This window comes from Ceratocystis lukuohia (assembly GCF_044167205.1).
Source record: "Ceratocystis lukuohia strain C4212 chromosome Unknown Supercontig3_pilon, whole genome shotgun sequence".
Classification (NCBI taxonomy): Eukaryota; Fungi; Ascomycota; class Sordariomycetes; order Microascales; family Ceratocystidaceae; genus Ceratocystis; species Ceratocystis lukuohia.
In genome coordinates this window covers 3,595,303-3,616,805 of record NW_027263522.1, presented here as the reverse complement: position 1 = coordinate 3,616,805, position 21,503 = coordinate 3,595,303, and the positions used below count along the sequence as shown (strand labels likewise).

Below are 21,503 nucleotides of genomic sequence, written 5' to 3'. Positions count from 1 at the left end.
GCAATAATCAGACCACACTGGTCCTTGATCATGTCATGTCATATTTTGCTATGCCACAAAACCGACCACGAGAACCCACCGCCCTCCCACATACCCCCATTGCATTTATAGTGGGGGGGGGGGGGGGTGACGACGAGAGAAAAAATAAAGGGACAGAAAAGTCGCAGGTATTCTGTTGAGCTGCAAGTACGCTGATGCAAATTGCGGGTGCTTCCTTATTGTATGTCTTGGATACCAATAGAAGCTGTAGTACACAGTGCTACCACTCAAGGGCCAAAAAAAAAGACAGAGCAGAGTGGGGTCGTGATAAAGGCACTTACCGACTTGTTCGGGCTCTTCCATCTATCTCCGTTTCGCTCCAAGTAGGTCCAATGAAACACAGCCACCTTGTACAACGTGTGTGATTTCCTTTTTTGCCTTGGAGGCCACTGTCCGTTTTTGCAGGCTTTTTTTTATTTTTTTTTTCCCTCTTTAGTGTATGATCTCCTCCTAATTGCCCTACTGCTCCGTTTACTGTCTGTTTTTGATCGGCAAGACTAGTAGGCGCAAAGGGGGTCGCTGTTCTTTTCTCCTGTTTTATTCTGGTGAGATTGGCGATTTGGCAAGTAGCAAAAGAAGCGGATCAGGCCTTGCCTTTGTAAACTGTCCATTCTTGGAAGGCAGAGTGCTCTTTTTTTCTTTTTCTCTCTTGCAGTTACCAAGCAAGCTTTTGTTCTCTCATTTTCCCTTTCGGTGTGATTTGTTCCCGCCGCTACCTTTTTGTGTTCTGTTCCTTTTTGTCTTGCTTGGTACACCCGGCCTTGTACCTTTTGCCTTTTGTCCTTGGCCATCGTTATTGTTTGTGGCCCTTTTCTTTACTCGCATTCTTTCTTCTCTTTTCTTTTCTTTTCCCTTCTCAAGTTAAATTTTTTTGCGCCTTAATTCATACGTGTTTCCTGTTTCCTTCTGTTTGCTCTTGCTTGGCTTGCTTCATACATCAAGCTAGGCCCCGGATTTGCCGCCTTTTTCTGTTTGTTTGCTCGCCCGTTTGCGCCTTCCCACGGAAAACAAAGAAGAGGGGTGACTGCTTTTTTTTTCTGGGAGTTCTTACCGGTTCCATAATCGTTCGCCTTGTCTTTTCATATAGTGTACATCTACATCGGGCTTCTTCTTCTCCCACTCTTTGCCAACATCAGCGCCCACGCTTTTTTCTTTTCTTTTGTTTCCTTTCATACATCGCGGACTTTTTTCTTCCTTTTTTTTCTTTCGTCCTCTTCTCACCGAAAAAAAGAGCTTCTCCGGCATCTGAATCCTCCCGTAGCACCTTCCTCTATTTTCTTTTTTAAATTTTTGTTTTTAGGGAAAAAAAAAAGATACGTCTGATCTGGATTGGGTTCGAATAGTCAGCCTTTAATCTTTTCCTCAACTACTGAGGGAACCAGCCAGCCTTGCCTTTCCATCTTTGGGAAAGTCTGTCTGCGATATTCCCGGTCCTCACTGGAGTTGGTCTCTTTCTCAACGACTTCTACGCTTCTCTCTCTCACACACACTCACATCAAAATCTCCCCTTCCTTCTCTACCAAACTCACACATAAGCCCTATCTCTTCCTCCCCCCTCTTTCCACCCTCTTCCGCCATGGCTCCTGGAGTTGGCCATCCCGACACGGACATGGACGTCCAGTCGGGTACATTGCCCTCTAATGCTCTAAGTATAGCTGGAGCTGCTGATACTCTCAGCTTACTTCGAAGCATGCCGCAACCACCCATTTTATGCCAAGTGTGCATTGTTGGTGCTGGCCCAGCCGGCCTCATGCTGGCATCAAACTTGGTGCGTTTTGGAATCAAAATTGAGGTTATTGATGACCGCCACGATCAAACCACGGCTGGACGGTAAGTCGTTGTGCCGATCTAGGGAGTGTGTGTGCGTGCTGTATAGCTTACCGTACTGACAAAACCACTGTTTACCTACTCTTTAGAGCTGATGGGCTCCAGCCCAAGTCTATAGAAACCTTTAGACAAATGCGTCTAGCAGATCCCTTGTTGCAGCGAGGTGTCAGAGTCTATGACATTTCCTTTTGGCGAAGTACGCCCGAAGAACCGCTTCACCGCCTTGGCCGTGAGGTGCACTACCCCCCAATCATTGATGTGCTAGATGCCTACATCCTGCTAGTGCATCAGGGCGTAGTTGAGGGTCTTTTTATTGAAGACATGCGCAAACGTGGCGCTGAGGTCCGCAGAAATACCGCCTTTGACTCGTACAGCGTACCCGAGAATAAAAGCGGCCCACTGCAAGTAAATTGCCGTGCAAACGTGAACCAAGAGCGGCGAACACTCCTCACGCAATTTCTCGTTGGATGTAAGCGAATCCATAAAATACACCTTGTATGCGTTCTGTGATGAACCCCGCAAAGCTAACCTCTCTTGCAGGCGACGGCGCCCACTCCAAGGTCCGCAAGAGCATACCCGATGCTCGTGCTATAGGAATGTCACAAGATGCAATTTGGGGTGTGCTTGATGGAGAGCTCATCACCGACTTCCCTGACATTTGGTCCAAGACAGTAATATTCAGCCAGGAGCATGGTTCGATCCTCATTGTTCCCCGTGAACGCAACATGACGAGGTTATACATCGAACTCAAATCTAGTCCCAAGGCTGACCGTCGAGAATACGGCCAAGAGTTTATCATGCGGCGCGCAAAGCAAATTATGGCGCCGTTTGAGATTAACTGGCAGTATATTGAATGGTTTGGCCGCTACCAAATCGGCCAGCGTGTAGCAACCCGCTTCGCTGACCAGCACTTGCGCGCCTTCTTGGCTGGTGATGCTAGCCACACACATTCCCCAAAGTCTGCCCAGGGTATGAACACTTCGATGCACGACTCGTGGAATCTTGCCTGGAAGCTAAACCTGGCTGTTCGTGGGCTTGCCAAGCCTGTGCTACTGGAGAGCTACGAAGACGAACGCCGCAAGATTGCCTTAGACCTTGTCAATTTTGACTACGAGCATGCCAATCAGATAGCTGAAGGCGATGCAGCTGCTCTAGCCGACAACTTCAAGACGAATGTCCGCTTCATCTCAGGCATTGGAGCAGAGTATGCTGAGAGCGTCATTAATAGACATGACAACGATATATATGCCTTTGGCGGCGATGCTAAACCCGGCTGTCTGCTGCCTCCCGCTAAGGTCACGCGCTACCTCGACTCAAACCCTGTCGACATTCAAATCGACATCCCTATGATGGGCCAGTTCCGCATCTACTTGCTCACTTGGGATGTCCGCCAAGCTGCCCTTTTCCTTGATGATTTCTGCCGATCAGTTGCGTCAAATGACTCCCTTCTGAGTCAACTGTCTGCGGCTGCTAGCAAATCATATGCCGCCCAGCCCCGTGTGCCCGCGCCTGACCTAGACGTATACCAAAGGCCTGAACGCTACACTGTGGTTAGCCACCTATTCACCTTTGCACTAATCAGTAAGAGCCACCCTTTTTTATTCCTGCCTATTTTTGTTTCTGTTTTCGTCTCGTATATTTCTTTTGCGCTTCATCCCACGTTACACTTGCTAACCCCCAACGTCTCTCCCCCAAAACCAGCCACCATGCCCAAGGACGATATTGAGATATCCGACCTCCCTGCTCTCCTTCAAGACAGCAAATGGTCGTTCTACATTGACAACGTGCCAGACTTGGACACACGTGGCATACACTGCACAAACAAGTGGCTTGGAAGCTTGGGTCCCGGCGAAGTAGCTATCGTGAATGTCCGACCTGATGGCTATGTCGGATCTATTGGCCGCTGGGACTCGAGCGTTGATAACACAGGCCATGAGGCTGCTAAGTGGCTGGATCACTACTACGGTGGCTTTTTACAAGTCCCGCCTACTACTGCAAAGGGTGCCAATGGCAATGCTAATAGTGGTAGCAGTAGTGGCAAGGATGGTACACCATGAAAATATGGGGATGGAGTGTGAGTGAATAAGAGAAGGAGAATGAGTTGGGAAGGTACAAAGCAGGTGGCGGAGGTTTGTGTCACCAGTCTTTTCTTGTTCATTTTTGTCGTCGTTTCTTGTATCCCGTATTTCAGATCTTTTGGCTACGGATACTTGTTTTTGGCTCCATATTTTGGTCTTTTTCGTGCTGCCTTGTTTTTTGTCTACGTCCCCTTGGCCTTATCACATCCATGCCATGCCCCCCCCCCCCCCCCCTCCCGTCCTGTTTCTCATTGGCTCACTCATTTTCTTGTCTGATTCCCAATGTACTAGACATAACTAGCCTTCTTGACCCTAGAATCATGATATAACTAATGCAATGATTGATGTTGACTTATTTGATTAGAAGAAATAAGTATTATGCTTTCTATGTACAATTTGAGGGATGAAAGGGTAGGGGTGATGCGTATGGTAAGATAGACTACGAGTGGGTGGGCATGGCCACATCGGCTTTCTTGGATAACGCGTCATCGGCCTTCCACAACGCTGTGACTGTCTTTTGCTGTGTGTAGAAGTTGACCCCAGGCTTACCGTAGAAGGTGCTGGCACCCCCACCGGCGACTGAGGCTTTGTTTCCAGTGAAGCTGAACATGGGAAGAGGTACAGGAATCGGCACGTTGATACCAACCTGGCCGGCCTGGATCCGGCGACGGAAGGCCTCTGCTGTAGGACCGCTGTTGGTAAAGACGGCGACACCGTTGCCATATGGGTTCCGGTTGATAAGCTCAATTGCATCTTCCAGGCTATCAACACTGACGCAAACTAGCACGGGGCCAAAAATCTCCTCCTTGTAGCAGTCCATCTCTGGGGTAACATCGGTAATGATGGTGGGCGCTACCCAGTTGCCGTTCTGGTATTTGTCGCTGGGGGGAGTGAAGCCACGACCATCCAGGAGAATCTTGGCGCCTTGTTTCTCTGCACTAGCAATAAGGTTCTCAATGCGAGCCTTGCTGGCAGGGGTTGTAACAGGGCCAAGATCAGCACCTTCCTCGAACCCGCCATTGACGCTCAAAGCCTGCGCACTCTTGACCAGGTCAGGAATCCACTCTTTGGTCTCTCCGACTGTCACCAGTACTGATAAGGCCATGCAGCGCTGGCCAGCAGCACCAAATGCAGCACCAATGACGCTGTTGATGAAATGGTTCTTGTTGCAGTCAGGCAGCACAGCTGCATGATTCTTAGCGCCCAGATTAGCCTGGACACGCTTACCATTGGCTGAACCGCGACTATAAATGTATTCACCGGCCTTATTGCCACCAACGAAGGAGATGGCCTTGATGGCAGGTTCATCCAGAATGAAGTTGACGGCATCGTGAGCTCCATGAATCACATTGACAACACCGGGGGGGAAGCCAGCAGCCTCGACAAGCTCAGCAATAATCATAGCCGCGCCAGGATCCCTCTCTGAGGGCTTGAGAATCAAGGTGTTACCACACACAGTGGCAATGGGAATGCACCATAGGGGGATCATGGCAGGGAAGTCTAGAAAGAAATTTCAGCGTTAGAAATAGGTGGCACTTAGACGGATATATAGAAGAGGCTTACTAAAGGGGCAAATGGCAGCTACCACGCCGAGGGGTTCACGGTAGGATCGAGTTTCCATGTCCTTGGCAACCTCTAACAACTCGCCCTTGAGAAACTCGGGAGCCCCACAAGCAGCCTCAGCGACCTGAAGACCTCTGAGGACATCACCGTGAGCATCGGCATAGGTTTTTCCCTGTTCCAGCGTAATGCTGGCGGCTAGGCGATCCCAATTCTCGCGGATCAACGCCACAAATCGGAACATGATCTGTTGACGGGCAATAACGCTTTTGTCCCGCCACTCGGGGAACGCGGCACTAGCTGAGGCCACAGCAGCATCCATCTCAGCCTTGGTGTTTTGCGGCACACGGGTGACAAGGTTGTTGGTGGCCGGGTCGTGCAATTCAATGAAGGACTCGGTCTGAGACTCGAGGAAATGGTTGTCAATAAAGAAGGGCGTGATGCCCGGCGAGGAAATCTTCTCATGGGTCTTAGGAAATGAGGTGGCGCTATCACTAAGAGTGACTTGCTTGTGGCCAGAGACAGCCTGGTGCAAGCGACGAGCCGGCCGTGCGGGGTTGGCAGATGACATAGTAAATAGAAACGGAGTAGGAGTGGGTAGAGGACGGGAAGCACGGGAAATAAGAGCGTGTCTTCCGACAGCGAAGGAAAGCGACCGAGTAAGAAGACGGTTCATGGCGAAAGGAAAAATTAAGCAGGGAGAAAATAAGTTAGGGACAGCAGCGCTTTTATAGTAGTTTTTCTCTGGACGCTCTAGCTTTACAACATGCAGCAGCTTGGAAAGCCCCGGATTCAAATCCTGTTCAAGGGCCGACGGCAAAACGGAGCCAGGCCAGGTACTGGAGGGAAGGCACGTCGATAAAATAAGTAAAATAGACTTCTAAGTTGTCCAGCAAGCATCAAGCGGAGCAACAGATATTCGCCCTTGCCTTGACTTAAAGATACAGAATAAAGGTAGCACGGTGCAGATTAGTGAATGGGCTCGGACAAATGATGCACGATGTTTTCGCAGTTGATTGTCAGTTGATTGCTCTTTTGCTCGTCCTTTGTGCTCCAGCTTTGTTGCACCTGTCTTTGCTTTTATACAGCTGTGGCCCCTTCTTCGGAGTCAGCAATTACCTGGCAAGCCACAGCCTCTAAGCCGACACATGCCTTGTGTTTCCCTCCTTCCCTATGTATTCTCCTTTGTTACCCTACTGCTTTGGCCGCTGCCCTTGGTCCAGATGCACAACTAAAGTCTCAGTTTCAACTTCGGCAATAGCCTCCATTGCTCCCCAAATTTGCACATTCTCCATGATCTGCTGACCATAACCGTCTCCAAAAAAAAGAGCACCGTAGTTAGTGTAAAGAAACGAACCAATAGGAGGGCAGACCGCTGTCGCAACTTCTTATAATGAGTTAGCACTTGCATTTGTTGTAAGACAATGCCGTGGCATTGCTCTTTACATAACAACAAATGCAGCAACAGCCAGTTCTATCCAACAAGGTAACAAACGATTAAATCAGCTAAATTCGTAGTTTCTTAGAACAAGGGGACATAGCTATCTAATCATTGCTATTGCTAGCTTTATCGCCCGCTATCAGCACCATATCTACGCCAGCCAAAGCTATCTATGCGTTATCAGCTATGCCATATCTCGAGGCCCACTCAGACAATCCTACAGCGCACATAAATTTACTTTGTATTTTATCGTTCGCTTTCTACTCCACAAACCACCGTCCTCTATATTTTCAGGCTCTTCTATTCATAGCCCTTTTTTAATCCACCTCCCTTAAGAGTAGGTGAGGATAAGATTATAGCTACATTTAAGAGACATGCCATGCTCGTGTTTTTTTCGTGGGACAAAAGCCCGACTTTTGATTGTATTGTATTTCCAAGTTTGAACCCTATGGAGGAGTCCCCAAAATACAACTTAAAGGTGGGGCCCATTGCTCTACACCTAGACAAGGCTGACTGACAAAAACCTGGATCTCCACAAGAGCTTTATGGGCCAATATCACAGCCTTGCTGCAATGTCAAGCAACCAACCAAGATTGCAAACGCTCGACACACTAACGTAGTAGCGTCCACGAATCTTTATTACTTTCTTTGATCACCATTTCCATCCTATTATAATTAATTTAACGCCCGTAAAAACAATAACCCCCTTGTTAGTCCCATCATCAATTGTCTGGAGCGTCATGCTCTATAAAGTCATTCTCATACTTCAAAATCCTGTTGCCCCAGTGCTTCGCCAATCGCCTTGAACCTAGAACCACCTTCTCTTCTATTTCATCCAATCCCCAGGAAAAATATCGATTCAATCGAAGCGCTGTAGACCGCAACACAACAAACCACTAGCCATTCGTATACGAAATCGAACCCCTACGAGCCACCCAAACCAGCACCACAGTCCTTTAATAACAAGCTCACCATGTCGTCGACACCACCAATCTTTTTTCATGCACTATTGCGCCCATGTGTGCTACAAATACTACGCGCCACTGGCTACTACGGCTCACGACCATCAGTTGTCGACACATTGACTGACCTAGCTGTACGCTACATGATCCTATTATGCCAAAAGACCGCTCTGCATGCGATGGACAACGGCCACGATCTAGTGCCAGGCGTGGTAGACGTGCGTATGGCTCTTCAGGATATGGGTACGCTGTTACCAGAACGGCCTTTATATGAGCAGGATTTCCTAGGCGAGGAAGATACACGTGGCGTAGAAGAATTCATTGCCTGGTTCGACAGCTCAAGCGCAAAGGCGATTGATGCGCTTCCACTATACGATGGAGAGAGTGAAGCGCCAGACTATCTAACAGGTAGGTAAATTTTGAGACGACTAGCTACCTTTACCTTCCCGCAGCCACATGGCATCATACTAACAGGCATTTACAGCTTTGAAAACAAAACATAGCAAAACTGGCGAAGACTCAAAATACACGGCAACAGCGCTGGGTAGACCGGTCGACCATGGCGAAATTCTCGCCGAAGGCGGCGGTGAAGAACTCTCTACTATTCAGCGCTGGGAGAACAAGACCCGCGGCCCTGGGGCTGCTCCGCGGCAAATCGAGCCCGGATCTCCTGTATCAACACACTCTTTAGATTCACGGCCACCTAGCTCACAGTTGAGTTCAATTGGCGATCAATTAGAGCCAGATCTCAGTATGGACGTGGATATGGACGTGGATATCTCGTGAGACAGAAGGGCAGTATATGCTCCCGCATTTCTCGCTGTTGCCGCCCATATCCGTTACCGTTTCTTTTGCTTTTGTCCTTGATTTTCTCTAGATCTTCTGCATAGCGTTGGCGTTTGTGAAATCACCTTTTTTTCATACGTTGGTATTTCTTTTTTTGTTGCCCTTTATGCCTCAACACGATCTAAGATGAGGTCTGTTGGATGCTTCTTGGTTTTTTGGGGAGCTTGTTTCTTAAAATCTATGTATGTATTGTACAAATAGCAAAAGGCGTATCTTACACTTCCCTCCCACCACTACTCTCAATTTCCCTCAGAATCTTCTGCGGCTGTGTCACCTATGTCGTATAACCCCATGTCCCGAGCCGTATTATTTAGAACCTCCTCCGTGACCGGCTCTGTTTGTTGAAGTTGATTGCCATATAAGAACTGGTCTCGCAAGTAGGCAAACAGTAGTTCCTTGCGCTCCTCCTCCGATATATCCTCTGGCAGCCTTTCAACATCATCACCGGCATTCCGGCGACGTATCTCGAACAAGGCCGACTCCATCTTTGTTTTAGCTATACGCACCTTGTGACGTGCATGTGGCGAATCAAAGAGCAGATTTGTGCTTCCAACAACGAGCTCCAGCACAAATGTCTCCGACGGCATAAAGTTGAAGAAGCGCCGCATCATTGACAGAGCAATCACAAACCCAGGCCGGTCACCTAATCGCCGGAAGGTGTGTAGCACTTTGCGCGCCAGCTGTGAATTCATTTCACCCTTGAAGACGTCGGCGTGGCGCATCATTTCACCAAAGGTTTTGCGTGCAGCCTCAATTTGCGCGTCTCCCTCGGTATCAGCAAGGAGCATGACACGGTTAACCTCTAGTGCCTTCCAGAGCTCCATAAATGTGTGTGGGTTTGGCGTCAGTTTCTTTTCCTTGACTAGGGTGTTATATAGAGAAAGAGCTTCATCGACGCGGCTAAAGTCAAGTGCGTTGGCCATAAGTTGGTTCATCATGAAAGCATTGAATGGGATTTCACATTTCTCAAACGCATCCCAGAGTATTTGCAATTTCTTGTCTAGACGACGTAAATGGTAATCCTCGGCCAGGAGCGAGAAGGTCTCGAGGGACGCCTGTGGAATGGACGCACCATGGGCTCTATCTTCTTCTGTGATAAACTTCTTTGATGAGCCTGAGCGAGTGCTGACGAATTCTAGTCTCGATCGAATCATTTCCCAGCCCAGAGCATCAGCATTTGCCAAGTCCCGTGCACTGCCAGACCGCTGCCAAGCTCCAATCAGACCATTGAGTTGGATGGCCGAACTAGGGATCCGGTGCTGCTGCATGAAGCGAACGACCTTCATGGCGCCTTCCAGCTCACCATTGCCGATCAAACGCTTGAGCCACTTTCCAAAGAAAAATTTGTTTGCAATAATCATTGGAATCTTGCCGTCTTTGTTGATGGTCATTGCTCCCTTGGTCATCATGTCGACAAAAACATTCAACGCAGAGAATATGTGGTTAATAGAGAGGAACGATGAGATGATGCGGTCAAAGTCGATTAGTGTCATTTCATCACCAAGTAGACCACGTAATCTTTGATATGCCTCAGCCGCACGATCATGGCCCTTGGGGGATTCCCCTGTAGCGGCTGCGTGGATAAAGTCAATGAGAATTCGGGGGTCGCATTGTCTCTGGAGCAATTTTTCAATAATACTTTCAGCTCGGTCCAAATCGCCCATAATGCAGTACATGCGGGCACCAAGCTCCCAAAACCGGGAATAGGTAGGCGCGTCCTCTGCGCCCAAAGAAACTATGCACCGCTTCCAGTTTTCCAGAGCCTGGCCTTGATAGGACCCCGCAAACATGGCTTCAATTGCCGTGACCTGCTGCTCGGGCCGCAGTTGAATTTTGGCTATGCTCATATCTCTAGCTAACTTCGATATTTGCGTAAGGCGCAGTGGGTTGTTTTCGTGCTCAACATCAAACATCTTCCACAGCAAGTCCCATACGTCGATGTGTATCTTATCATAATATAGAGCCATGGGGGCTCTAGCAGCAACGTAGCGTCTCCACGCATTTCTGAAGGTATCCTCAGATGGCACTGTGTTTCTCCGCATTGGCTTATGAAAACGGCGAAGAGACACGTTAAGATTTTGAATAGCAGTCCTGTTCTTACCCACCCAAAACTCGGCTGGTATTTGCGTGACTGCCTCATTCTCAGCCGCCTGGAGAATCTCGCGCATGCCAGCTTCTGGTGATATCTGTTGTACGCGGGGTGATGACAGGCCTCTAACAAACTGCCCTAACTTCTGGATGATAGACTCGGGAGGCGCCCCAGAGTTCGATATGTCTGTTATTTGGGCGGCCAGGTTGTTAACTTCAGTCTTGGTCGGCATGCGTACGTCGCTGTCGGAAAAAGTGTTGACCAAGTTCTTGGCTCGTTGAACAATCGGGTCATTGTGGCCAGCCCACGACTGAGAGAACTCCTCCTGGTTCCGGAGCTGCCTGACGACACCACTTTCGTCTTGCTCAAAGTATCTCACGGCGTATCCCTTGCCGTCGCTGTCGCCATAGTCGCGTATTACAGCCGGCAATGGAGACTTGGTGTAAGTGACGGCGGAATCTGGATGGCTGATATTTCGGCCTTCGGGGGGCGTCACTAACGGGTTCCGTGATTTAGACTTTGCCGGCAAAACTGCTCCGGGGCGAGCCCGCTTTCTAAGAGCTGTTCCGTGGTGGAGCCATGCTCGGGGATGTGTTATACTAGTAGGATGTCTCTGAACACTTATTCTGCAGGCCGCACAAACAAGAGAATTGGCCTGTGCTAGTCTAGGTGCAGCCACCTGAGATGACATGACCGTTCTAATCAAAGGGAGAACATGAAATGGGGTAAGCAAAGAGAGCCGAGATTATGAGCTCATTGCAGCGCCTTTCACAGAGGAAAATCAGTGGCATCCGTAAAACGTAACTGTAATGAAGAAACAAGGGAGGTGAAGCTATCGCCAGTGCAAGGTGGACCAATCACAGATCTTTGACTAGAAAATTCCAAAAATGTCATCGCTGCTTGAGCAAGCCATGCGATAAGATAAGAGCCTTTTTCTCACCGCCTACTATTTCAGGGACCCCACATAGAGGAAGGCCGGCAGAAAATGTAATTTTTCTTCTCACCGAGTGTTCACTGCAAAAAAATCGTTGGCTTTGGGCATATGAAACCTCCAGAGTGAACTTGATGAATTCCCAAAGAGCTCTTGAAGCTCCAGAGTATTTCGATTACTGCTAGGCTGGCTTATTTTGTTTCTTCTCCCCTTTCCACCTTTTCATTAATATCTACTTTCGCTTATCACATCACCTACAGCCTCACTTTATAGACCAAACCCAAACCCAAACTCCTGTAATCATGGCGTCGACCCCCGAAGCTATCCATTTTACCGGGCATATTGCCTTTGCCCAGCGGCTTGCCCTTTCTACTCTCACCGGTCGCCCCGTCGTTATCTCACAGATCCGAAACTCATCGCCTACTCATCCCGGTCTAGCTCCCCACGAAGTCTCCTTCTTGCGACTGCTAGACACTGTAACCAACGGCAGTTCAATGCAGATTTCCCTGACTGGTACGCGGATAACATTCCACCCCGGCCTCATTACCGGTGCCATAGATGGTGTGGGCGCAATTGATGGTGACCTGGTCGAGCACAGGATTGAAGCCAACAACAATCGCGGCGTTACCTACTTCCTACTGGCCATCTGCCTACTTGCACCTTTCTCCAAAGGCCACATGAACATCCGCTTTACCGGGCCGGGTGTCATCACCTCTGCGACTGAAACGGGCGATATTTCCGTTGACACTTTCCGCACCTCCATCCTACCGCTATTTGGCCTCTTTGGTATCCCGCCCGCCCGTATAGAATTACGCATCATCACACGCTCGTGTGCCGGCAAAAATGGCCGTGGTGGTGGTGGCGTGGTTGAGCTGCGCTTTGCCTCGCAGGTGCGTCTACCCAAGACGCTTCACCTCAACCGTAGCGATGGACGCATTAGACGCATCCGCGGCGTGGCCTACTGCACCGGCGTGTCGGCCTCCAGTAACAACCGCATGATACAGGCAGCCCGTGAGATCCTCAATCCTCTCGTTCCAGATATCAATATTGCGGCACAGTACGATACGGCACCGTTGGTTGCTGACAAGAACGGCGACAAGAGACGCACAGGCATCGGGTTTGGTCTGAGTCTAGTCGCGGAGAGCAGCTCAATTGGAGTGATATATTCAGCAGATGTGCCAGCACCGCCCCACGGCGGCGTCATCCCCGAGGATATTGGCAAGCAGTGTGCATACCAACTCCTTGAGTCCATCTCTACTGGCGGCTGTGTCAGCAAAGAAGCGGTACCAACAGTACTCACACTGATGGCAATGGGCAGCGAAGACATGGGACGTGTGCGACTGAGCAAAGGCGCGATAACTCCCGAGTTCGTCCGCCTAGCTCGGGATCTTAAGCAGTTCGGCGGTAGTGCATGGGGCATTCGGCCTGTGGACGACGAGAGCGATGACTTGATAGTCTCAGTCAAGGGCTTTGGTGTTGGCAATGTGGCGAGAAAGGTTGCATAAACTAATCGCGCCCGCGCTTTGCTTTACTCTGTGCTCTTGCTGTCTTTCTCTTCTCTCTTCTTCTCCCCTTCATTGTCGGGATCGATCGATCACATCGTCATGCGCGTTGCATTTACGGGATACCATTGGTTTGGGTAAAAAAGCAAATCTACTGGAGTTGGGAAGTTTTTGGGTTTGTTTGCTGTTCCTTTTCGTTTCTGTTGTTCTTTTAACTGTTGTACATCTGTCTTGCTATCTCACTATTTCGCCGTCTCGTCCTATTTCGTTTACTTTCGTTACTTTTGCTTGCTTCTCCTTAAGTTGAGACTCCACCACATCACGATCATCGCGATCATGACAGTCTTTATATCATATGATTCTATCAATGTCAACTAAACAATTTATAAAAAAAAAAAAAAAAAAAAAAAAAGAGAAACAATAGCTGAAATTTGCTGCCGTGAGGGAAAAAAGAAATTGGGGGGGGGGGGGGGTGAATGAATGATTCGGGTATCAATCTATGGCGTTGCTTCAGCAGGGGTTCTCGTTTGCTCCGCTGTCCTTCTTGCTCTCAACAGGCGAGCAAAGCCACCAAGACCTAGTTCTCGCAATGTTGCAGCATAATTGCCAGGAGCAAGATTCTGCTGCTCCCTGCTCGCAGATGACGAGTACGAGCTGGGGAGAAAAATCTTCGGTATCCTAACTGCTGCTGCGTACTTTCTAAAGGTTCCGACAAGGTTGTACTCTCCCACTACTGCTATGCCAGAAGAGAGCTCGTCTAACCGGTCCGGGTGGGATGTGATGGCATCAGCGGTATTTCGAGATAAAAGGCTAGACCCATCCTCCGAGGCAGCATCGCCTGGTGATGATGGTGCACTGGCGACTTGCTGCTGGCCTTCGCTAGTGCTCGAGCTAGGCACCAAAGGCTCAGAAGGAAGCATGCCACGCTCAGCCTGATCCAAGGCTCGCGCAACTGAGATGAGATTCAACAGCATCAGAGGACTTATCCGCTTGGGATCTATTTGTGTGCGTAGATTGTCTCGATCTAGATGTACGGCCAGCATTATGAGCTGCAGAATCATGATAAACAGATCCAGAGCCAATAACACCAGTCGCGTTATGGGAGGCTTCTGACCAATGAGATCGATTATAATGCCTCCATGCATGTAGCCTCTTGTTGCTTCAGAAGCGACTGGTAGCGCAACCAGCAAATGCCACGCCATGGCGAGGGTGTTGGGTATAAGAATGCCAAGCAAATTGGCAGGAGCAGCTGTTGAAATGTTGAGGTTTTCGGGCTGCGGTGTTAGGTATGTGTAATGTGCGACGACCCGCGGGAGAAAGAGAAACAAGGAGCACCTAGCACCGCACGAGAATGGAGGATTAGCACAAGCACCAAGGGCCAGAAAGCTGCCAAAATCATATGCATATACACAAGGCGAGAGAATAGCAGATAAAACTCACTCCATGTAGTATAACGTGGCCAGTTGCACGTATACGAGAGAATCAAGGCTCCCAAGGATGTTGGTTACAAACTGTAGCTTCTTGGTCAAAGCAGGAGATGGTTTCTTGGATGGTCTCTTGCGCCCCTGGCTACGAAATGACCTGGAGCGTGAGCCAACGCCAGGCTCATCGGCGCGTGACGAAGGAGTAGTTGCGCCATCAAGAGAAAAGCTTCGTGTGCGACGGTTCAGGACACGGGGTCTTCGTAAAGGCACAGCAGTGTTGGATGCGGTGTTAGATGTAGCGTTCGAGGATAGGGGCCTTGCAGGTAGAGACGAGGCTGACTCCGGACTGCCGGGTGTATGTGTCGGGCCCAAAGCTGGGGTAATATGTTGGTCATTGTTCATCGCTTGAAAAATAAGTGATTGTCATTTGGGTATTGCGAAGGAAGAAGTGAAGATTAAAGGAAGGGATTTTTGTTGTAGCCCAAGAGAGAAGCAAGTTTAATTAAGTTGAGGGTTACATGATATAGAAACAGCATGCAACAAAGAGAAAGGGAAGAAAGGAAGGAAAGAAAAATGCACCGTAATCTCAGAATGCAAAGGTGGAATCAAGGTCAGCACTGGGACTGGAGATGGGGGCTTTAGAAAGGAAAAGACGGGGAAAGGCAAAACAGAGAAAATAATATAGAGACAATAGTCTTGGCTAGCCGTTTGTTGTTGTTCCCTGATAATGGCTGCTAAATTGTGTTGTTTAGAGAAGTCGTCCGATAGAGCCTTGCTAGATTGCAGTGTGCGTGCATTATAGTATTATAGTATAGGTTGTGTAGTGTATGTTGATTTGTAATCCGTTAAGTCCGAACTGACATACAAAGAATATTCCACAAAATGTCACAATAGGGGAAAATAAAATAGGTTTTTCATGGCAATGGCGTCACAGAAAGAATATCAATGTACCACTGTGGGTTTTTCTTTGTTGGTTTCGTTGCCTGAGCACTGTAGACATAGAAGACGGCATTGTGATGAAAGGCTCTCCCAAAGCACTGCAGATACACGTGATAACATAATGCATATATCTAATAACCCTACCCCTAACATGATCGCTACCTACTCTGCCCCACCTTATTGAATTGCACAAGGGTTTAACTGTCTGGGTCTGCGGTGACTCAATTGTCTAGCCAGGCCAAACCCACCCCTCTATTCCATCGACCCTTCAACCGCTCAATAACCAGTGTTTTTTTTGGCAGAAGTCTGACTGCCTACATTTCCCATCTCTCCTTTGTCATTTAGTCGACAACCGAAACTGTGCCTGGCGATTTCCAACCCTTCCCGGTTGTATAGTACTTGTGCCCCGCAGTAAACTGTCTATCAACTTTACAATGGCCGACTCTTCCAACGCCGACTTGGCGTCCATCGTCCTGCAAAAGCTGGACAAGGTTTCGCCTATTCTGTCCACCGAAGCCTTCCCTTCCGTGCCCTTCACCGAGGTCAAGTCAGCCTTAGACCGCCTGGCTAGCCGTGAAATGGTCGCCTATAAGACCCTCGAGAGCGAAGAAGCTGTTCTGGAGGCCGAGGGCGAACAGATTGCGGCCCATGGCTCTCACGAAGCCCGTGTTTTTTCTGCTCTGCGCCAGGCAATGGAGGGCCTCACTGTCCAGGAGCTGGAAAAGGTCATTGGTGATAAGACTGTCACCAAGGTTGGCCAGGGCAAGGCTTTCAAGGAGAAATGGATCACCAAGGCCAAGGACGGCAAGCTTGTTGCTACTGTGAGTCTGCTATTTCCCACGGTCACCAGACGGAGTGTATTTTATGTAGCGGTGGCTGCGTAGCCCAAAAGAAGCTAGGCGCATTGCAGTGGTAATGAGAAGAAGAAAAAATGTGCGTGTCGCTGACCAAGAGCCCATCCATCCGCAAACCCCCGCAGGCCGAAACCATCACCGATGTCACTCAGCAACAACTAAAGACTATCAAGGAAACTCGGACGCACGAGCCTAAAATCATTTCTGAACTACGCAAGCGCAAGCTTGTACGTCTTCAAAAGGTTGTCAGTTTTGAAATCAGCAAGGGCACCAAGTTTGCCCTGGAGATAGTCAAGGAGGACACCGACTTGACCTCGGATATGCTGGCCGCCAACTCGTGGGACAAGGCCACCTTTAAAGCCTACAATTTCAACGCACTTGGCGCCGACCAAGGCGCTGGCGCCCTGCACCCTTTAAACAAGGTGCGACAGGAGTTCCGGCACATATTTTTCGAGATGGGCTTCCAGGAGATGCCGACCAACCGCTACGTCGAATCTGGCTTCTGGAACTTTGATGCTCTTTTCGTGCCTCAGCAGCACCCTGCCCGTGATTTGCAGGACACCTTTTACATTTCCGACCCTCTCGTTGCTGATCCTCCTCGTGCTGAACCCGGCACTGAGCAGGATCAGACCGAGTACTGGGATAACATAAAGGCTGTGCATCAGGATGGCAAGTTTGGCTCGGTCGGCTACCAGTACCCATGGGCTGCGGACGAGGCGCTGCGTCTGGTCCTCCGCACACACACTACCGCTATTTCGACGGCAGTGTTGCGCAGGCTGGCGGCGCAAAAAGGACCGGATGGTCGCCCTCCTCCGGCACGCTACTTTTCCATTGATCGCGTGTTCAGAAACGAGGCGGTTGATGCGACACATTTGGCCGAGTTCCACCAGGTTGAGGGTGTTATTGCTGACTACAACCTCAGCCTGGGTGGCCTGATGGAGTTCATGGAGATTTTCTTCAACAAGATGGGCCTGAAGGACCTCAAGTTCAAGGCTGCCTATAACCCGTACACCGAGCCGTCAATGGAGATCTTTGCGTACCACGAGGGCCTAGGCAAGTTGGTTGAGATCGGTAACAGCGGCATGTTCCGGCCAGAGATGCTGGAGTCTATGGGTTTGCCCAAGGATCTGAGAGTCTATGGTTGGGGTCTGAGTCTGGAGCGGCCAACTATGATCAAGTACGGCATTTCTAACATTAGAGAGCTGCTGGGTCACAAGGTTGACCTGAACTTTATTGAGAAGAATCCTGAAGTGCGGCTAGACAAGAACTAGGAAGACAAAAAGAAAGTAAAAAAGGATTTTAAAGGGCAAAAAAGGCTTGCCTAGTAGAGCAAAATATGAAAGTAACGATCATAAAGAATTTTGAGTTTGGGTTGTTGGCAGCAGAAGTAGTATTAATATAGACAGACAGCAATGACGTCGTTGGCTGAAGTAGCTATGCTAAGATAGGCAGGCCCTTGTTCTGTAACCTGCGGATGGGGCCTGTAGCTTCAGGGGCTGGCTGTGATCTCCAGCGCATAACTGGGCGCTAAGTCACTTGTGCTCTAGTTAACCCTTGGCTCTTGCAGCACCCACAGCACCAATTTATCGCCAGTCGCTCTTGCGTATGGTATGCGTGTGAGTAGTTAGCATAGGCTAAGGAAGGCTGCAAGCACAAACCTAAGCAGCAACTAATTAACGGGCTTCCCCCATTGCCGCAACCATCAAGTCCCTCACTTCCAGGTAGAACATTCTGATCACTTCTAGTCACATGTTTGCTAGCTATCATTTGACTAAGCAGAATTCTCGCGACCTTCAAGCCCAGGCAACGCTTGGACGCCGTCATCAGCTGTCATGCTATAAGGCTAGTAAAGCTTAAAACTGGGAGCTCTATTTCTCTTTCTCCAGATCGGCCCCTCCATATTTTTTCTAGCGTCCTTAATCACCACTTTTCACTGCTCCTCAACCAACAACAATCGTTGCATTTTCTGTCACCTATACTCCAATCTCGACAAACCACAGTGCCCTATTCTCCGGCTATCAGCTATCTCGATAAATCCGACCTCTTCAGTCTCCCCCCGCCGCCTCCTCAGACTCAATCAACTTTCTTCAAGTCGATTCATCCTAAATCATGCTTCTACGAGTCCGTGGGCCCGATGGAATGATCCGGGTCAACGTCGAGCCCGAAGCCACCTTTGGCGACTTTGGAGGCCTGCTTGTCCCTCAGCTTCCCGATACCGTTGATCCGTACACGATCGCTCTCTCCAATAGCCCTACAGGTACCGATTCTAAGCTCCTGGAAGAGCTTAGCACCATCTCCATCAGCCGCGTGGGCATGAAGCATGGTGACCTCATCTTTATATCGTACAAGCACAAGGGCGCAGCATCAGCCCCCTCAAGCGATAACTTGGCCGACTCAGCTGACTCAGGGAGCGTTACTGCTAGACTTAATGGAAAGGCCATTGTGCAAGAAACGCCTTCTGCACAAGAAACTATTGCCATGGTTGAGGGAGCCGCTCGCCCTTGGGAGCTCATTAAGCAGTCTCCCCTCGATGACAAGTTAGATAAGCTACCTGGCACAATTCCCCGCTCGCGAAACTCTATGTGTAAACATGGTCCTAAGGGCATGTGCGACTACTGCACCCCGCTGGAGCCCTTCAACCCGACCTACTTGTCAGAAAATGGCATCAAATATCCCTCTTTCCACGCCCATCTACGTAAAATCAATGCTGCTACAAACAAGCCCGAGTCTGGCACCTCATTCATCCCGCCTCTTAGCGAGCCCTTCTACAGAGTGGCCCCTAATTGCTCTGGCGGCCATCCCAAATGGCCCATAGGCATCTGCAGCAAGTGCCAACCCAGTGCCATCATCCTACAGCCCCAAAACTTCCGTATGGTAGATCATGTGGAATTTGCGTCGCCCAGCATTATCAACACATTCATTGATGCTTGGCGTCGAACAGGTCTCCAGAGAATTGGAATACTGTATGGCCGCTATGCTGAGTACGCCAAGGTGCCCTTGGGCATAAAGGCTGTGGTTGAGGCAGTCTACGAAATCCCTCAAGTCGACGAGGTTGATGGCTTGACAACTAACGACTGGACTAACGAATCTAATGTCGATAATGTCGCCAAGATGTGTGGTCTTGAAAAAGTCGGCGTCATCTGGACTGATCTGTTAGACGCTGGAAAGGGTGACGGCAGCGTTGTTTGCAAGCGCCATGCTGAGTCTTACTTCCTGTCTTCTCAAGAGATTTGCTTTGCGTCACGTCTACAAGCCAAGCACCCCCGCGTAACCAAATGGAGTCGTCAGGGTGTCTTTGGCTCAAACTTTGTCACCTGCGTGATTTCTGGCAACGAGAACGGCGAGATCGAAATATCATCTTACCAAATGTCTAATTCTGCCGTCGAGATGGTTCGTGCCAATATTATCGAGCCATCTACAGAGCCTGCTGTGATGTTTGTGCAAGAGGAGGAAGAGGAGGAGACGGCCATCCGTAGCCGCTACATCCCCGAAGTCTTCTACCGAAAAATCAACGAATATGGTGCTAATGTTCAGGAAAATGCCAAGCCTTCGTTTCCCGTCGAGTATCTATTTGTAACCCTGACACATGGCTTCCCCGAAGCCCCGAAGCCAGTCTTCTTGAGCTCGGGCTTCCCTGTCGAAAATCGTTCTCACGTTGGCATCAGCCAGGATCATACCGACTTGGCAAAAGCCTTGAAGATTACGCATGCGTCCGCAAAGCCGGTAGACGTTCAAGACGTTTCTGACTTCCACTTGCTGTGCTTCATTAAAGACTTGGATATTTTATCTGAAGTGAGTATATTATTATTATTACGAGCACCACGGTTGGCATCACTAGTCTGCGAGCCAACTAAGCATGATTGCATATATTTTAATATCTAACGATTTTTGTCACTCTCTCTTTAGGACGAATTATCCACCTTATGCAAGGCTGCTGTGGGCCATAATCAAAGCGTCATGTACGATGCATCCGCCACTAGCGGCTGGCGTACCTTACAAGCCATTCTGCAATCCACTGGTGAGCGAATCCCCAAGCGGCAACGCGCCTCGTCTGCGCACCAGCACGACCGGCCCTATTATTCTCAGTCTTCCTCCCGCCCTAGCGACTTGGCCTCATCGTCTAGCTCCTCCGATGCCCCTACCCCTCTTTCGTCACATTCTTCTTCTACTACTTCTGCTTCTGCGTCTCACGATTCCCTAGCCCCTTCTTCTTCTTTGTTTGCTGCCCCCGAAGATCAACAACCCCTTGCTAAGAGATTTGCTGCCGTTAGGCTGAACAACGAGAACAGACCACGCCGTTCGAATCCGCCTCGCCCCGAGTGACAGGAAAAAGGGAAGAGAGGATGTAGTTGCAGTATCACAAAGAAACCATCCCTATGCCTTTGTGACCTGTCCTCTCTTTTCATTCTCTTGCCTTTAGTTGTCTCATAGCTTTCCTTATCCCACGTGCCTGATTGCTTTTACGCCGGTTTCCCACGCCTACGTGCCGTGTTTCTTTTTACATAGTTTATTTACCCTTTCTTGCTTTAACATAGATCGTTGGTACCAGCGCGGAAAGCACTAGTTCTAAATTGGTATTGTACTGATATCGAAGCATATTGCAGTTTAGGATTGCCATATTCGTAATCATGGCGTTTGTACTTTAAGCTGTGTAACGAAACCCGTGGTGTATGGTAACCTAATAGTCGATATGACGTAATTATGCTTCTACACCCGCTAGCTCTTGTTTGTCTATCACCTACATAGAGAAGGGATGGTATAAAAAAAAGCGCGGTGCAGCACGGGTCTTGGGCTTATGCTTCGGTTCAGGGGCGGCGTAGTGAGCGTATATCATGTCATGTGCAACAACAACACTATTCGTCTGTAGTACGGTAGCGCTAACGTAGCGTCGTTTGATCTTAGTGATTCCAGTAGACGTTAAATATATTCAAATCAAATCAATTATGCTTCTACAGTAAAAGAGTAAAGGATCACAGCAAAGTCTCTAAAATTAAGCAAATTTCAGATAAAA

General features: G+C 49.2%; 8 protein-coding genes across 8 annotated transcripts; 5 read left to right on the top strand and 3 right to left on the bottom strand.

Moving 5' to 3' along the window:
* Nucleotides 1–1,615: 1,615 nt before the first annotated feature.
* On the top strand, nucleotides 1,616–3,923 carry HOO65_030915 (FAD binding domain-containing protein; the record flags this gene model as incomplete). The annotated part of the gene is made up of 4 exons (XM_071001947.1): nucleotides 1,616–1,869; nucleotides 1,956–2,335; nucleotides 2,407–3,447; nucleotides 3,568–3,923. The coding sequence occupies 4 exons, from the start codon at nucleotides 1,616–1,618 to the stop codon at nucleotides 3,921–3,923; spliced, it is 2,031 nt and encodes a 676-aa protein (XP_070860594.1).
* Nucleotides 3,924–4,383: 460 nt separating this feature from the next.
* On the bottom strand, nucleotides 4,384–6,180 carry HOO65_030914 (methylmalonate-semialdehyde dehydrogenase; the record flags this gene model as incomplete). The annotated part of the gene is made up of 2 exons (XM_071002077.1): nucleotides 4,384–5,444; nucleotides 5,508–6,180. The coding sequence occupies 2 exons, from the start codon at nucleotides 6,178–6,180 to the stop codon at nucleotides 4,384–4,386; spliced, it is 1,734 nt and encodes a 577-aa protein (XP_070860593.1).
* Nucleotides 6,181–7,918: 1,738 nt separating this feature from the next.
* HOO65_030913 (uncharacterized protein) lies at nucleotides 7,919–8,693 on the top strand (the record flags this gene model as incomplete). Its single annotated transcript, XM_071002373.1, has 2 exons — nucleotides 7,919–8,319; nucleotides 8,411–8,693. The coding sequence occupies 2 exons, from the start codon at nucleotides 7,919–7,921 to the stop codon at nucleotides 8,691–8,693; spliced, it is 684 nt and encodes a 227-aa protein (XP_070860592.1).
* A 299-nt stretch (nucleotides 8,694–8,992) lies between these two features.
* Nucleotides 8,993–11,533, bottom strand: HOO65_030912 (pentatricopeptide repeat domain-containing protein; the record flags this gene model as incomplete). The annotated part of the gene is made up of 1 exon (XM_071000521.1): nucleotides 8,993–11,533. One exon carries the CDS (start codon nucleotides 11,531–11,533, stop codon nucleotides 8,993–8,995), a length of 2,541 nt encoding a protein of 846 aa, XP_070860591.1.
* A 542-nt stretch (nucleotides 11,534–12,075) lies between these two features.
* Nucleotides 12,076–13,278, top strand: HOO65_030911 (uncharacterized protein; the record flags this gene model as incomplete). The annotated part of the gene is made up of 1 exon (XM_071000520.1): nucleotides 12,076–13,278. One exon carries the CDS (start codon nucleotides 12,076–12,078, stop codon nucleotides 13,276–13,278), a length of 1,203 nt encoding a protein of 400 aa, XP_070860590.1.
* Nucleotides 13,279–13,772: 494 nt separating this feature from the next.
* Nucleotides 13,773–15,101, bottom strand: HOO65_030910 (DSC E3 ubiquitin ligase complex subunit 4; the record flags this gene model as incomplete). Its single annotated transcript, XM_071002217.1, has 2 exons — nucleotides 13,773–14,661; nucleotides 14,716–15,101. 2 exons carry the CDS (start codon nucleotides 15,099–15,101, stop codon nucleotides 13,773–13,775), a joined length of 1,275 nt encoding a protein of 424 aa, XP_070860589.1.
* Nucleotides 15,102–16,072: 971 nt separating this feature from the next.
* Nucleotides 16,073–17,763, top strand: HOO65_030909 (phenylalanyl-trna synthetase alpha chain; the record flags this gene model as incomplete). The annotated part of the gene is made up of 2 exons (XM_071002099.1): nucleotides 16,073–16,459; nucleotides 16,618–17,763. 2 exons carry the CDS (start codon nucleotides 16,073–16,075, stop codon nucleotides 17,761–17,763), a joined length of 1,533 nt encoding a protein of 510 aa, XP_070860588.1.
* Nucleotides 17,764–18,601: 838 nt separating this feature from the next.
* Nucleotides 18,602–20,815, top strand: HOO65_030908 (uncharacterized protein; the record flags this gene model as incomplete). Its single annotated transcript, XM_071001964.1, has 2 exons — nucleotides 18,602–20,284; nucleotides 20,399–20,815. 2 exons carry the CDS (start codon nucleotides 18,602–18,604, stop codon nucleotides 20,813–20,815), a joined length of 2,100 nt encoding a protein of 699 aa, XP_070860587.1.
* Between the last annotated feature and the right edge of the window lie 688 nt (nucleotides 20,816–21,503).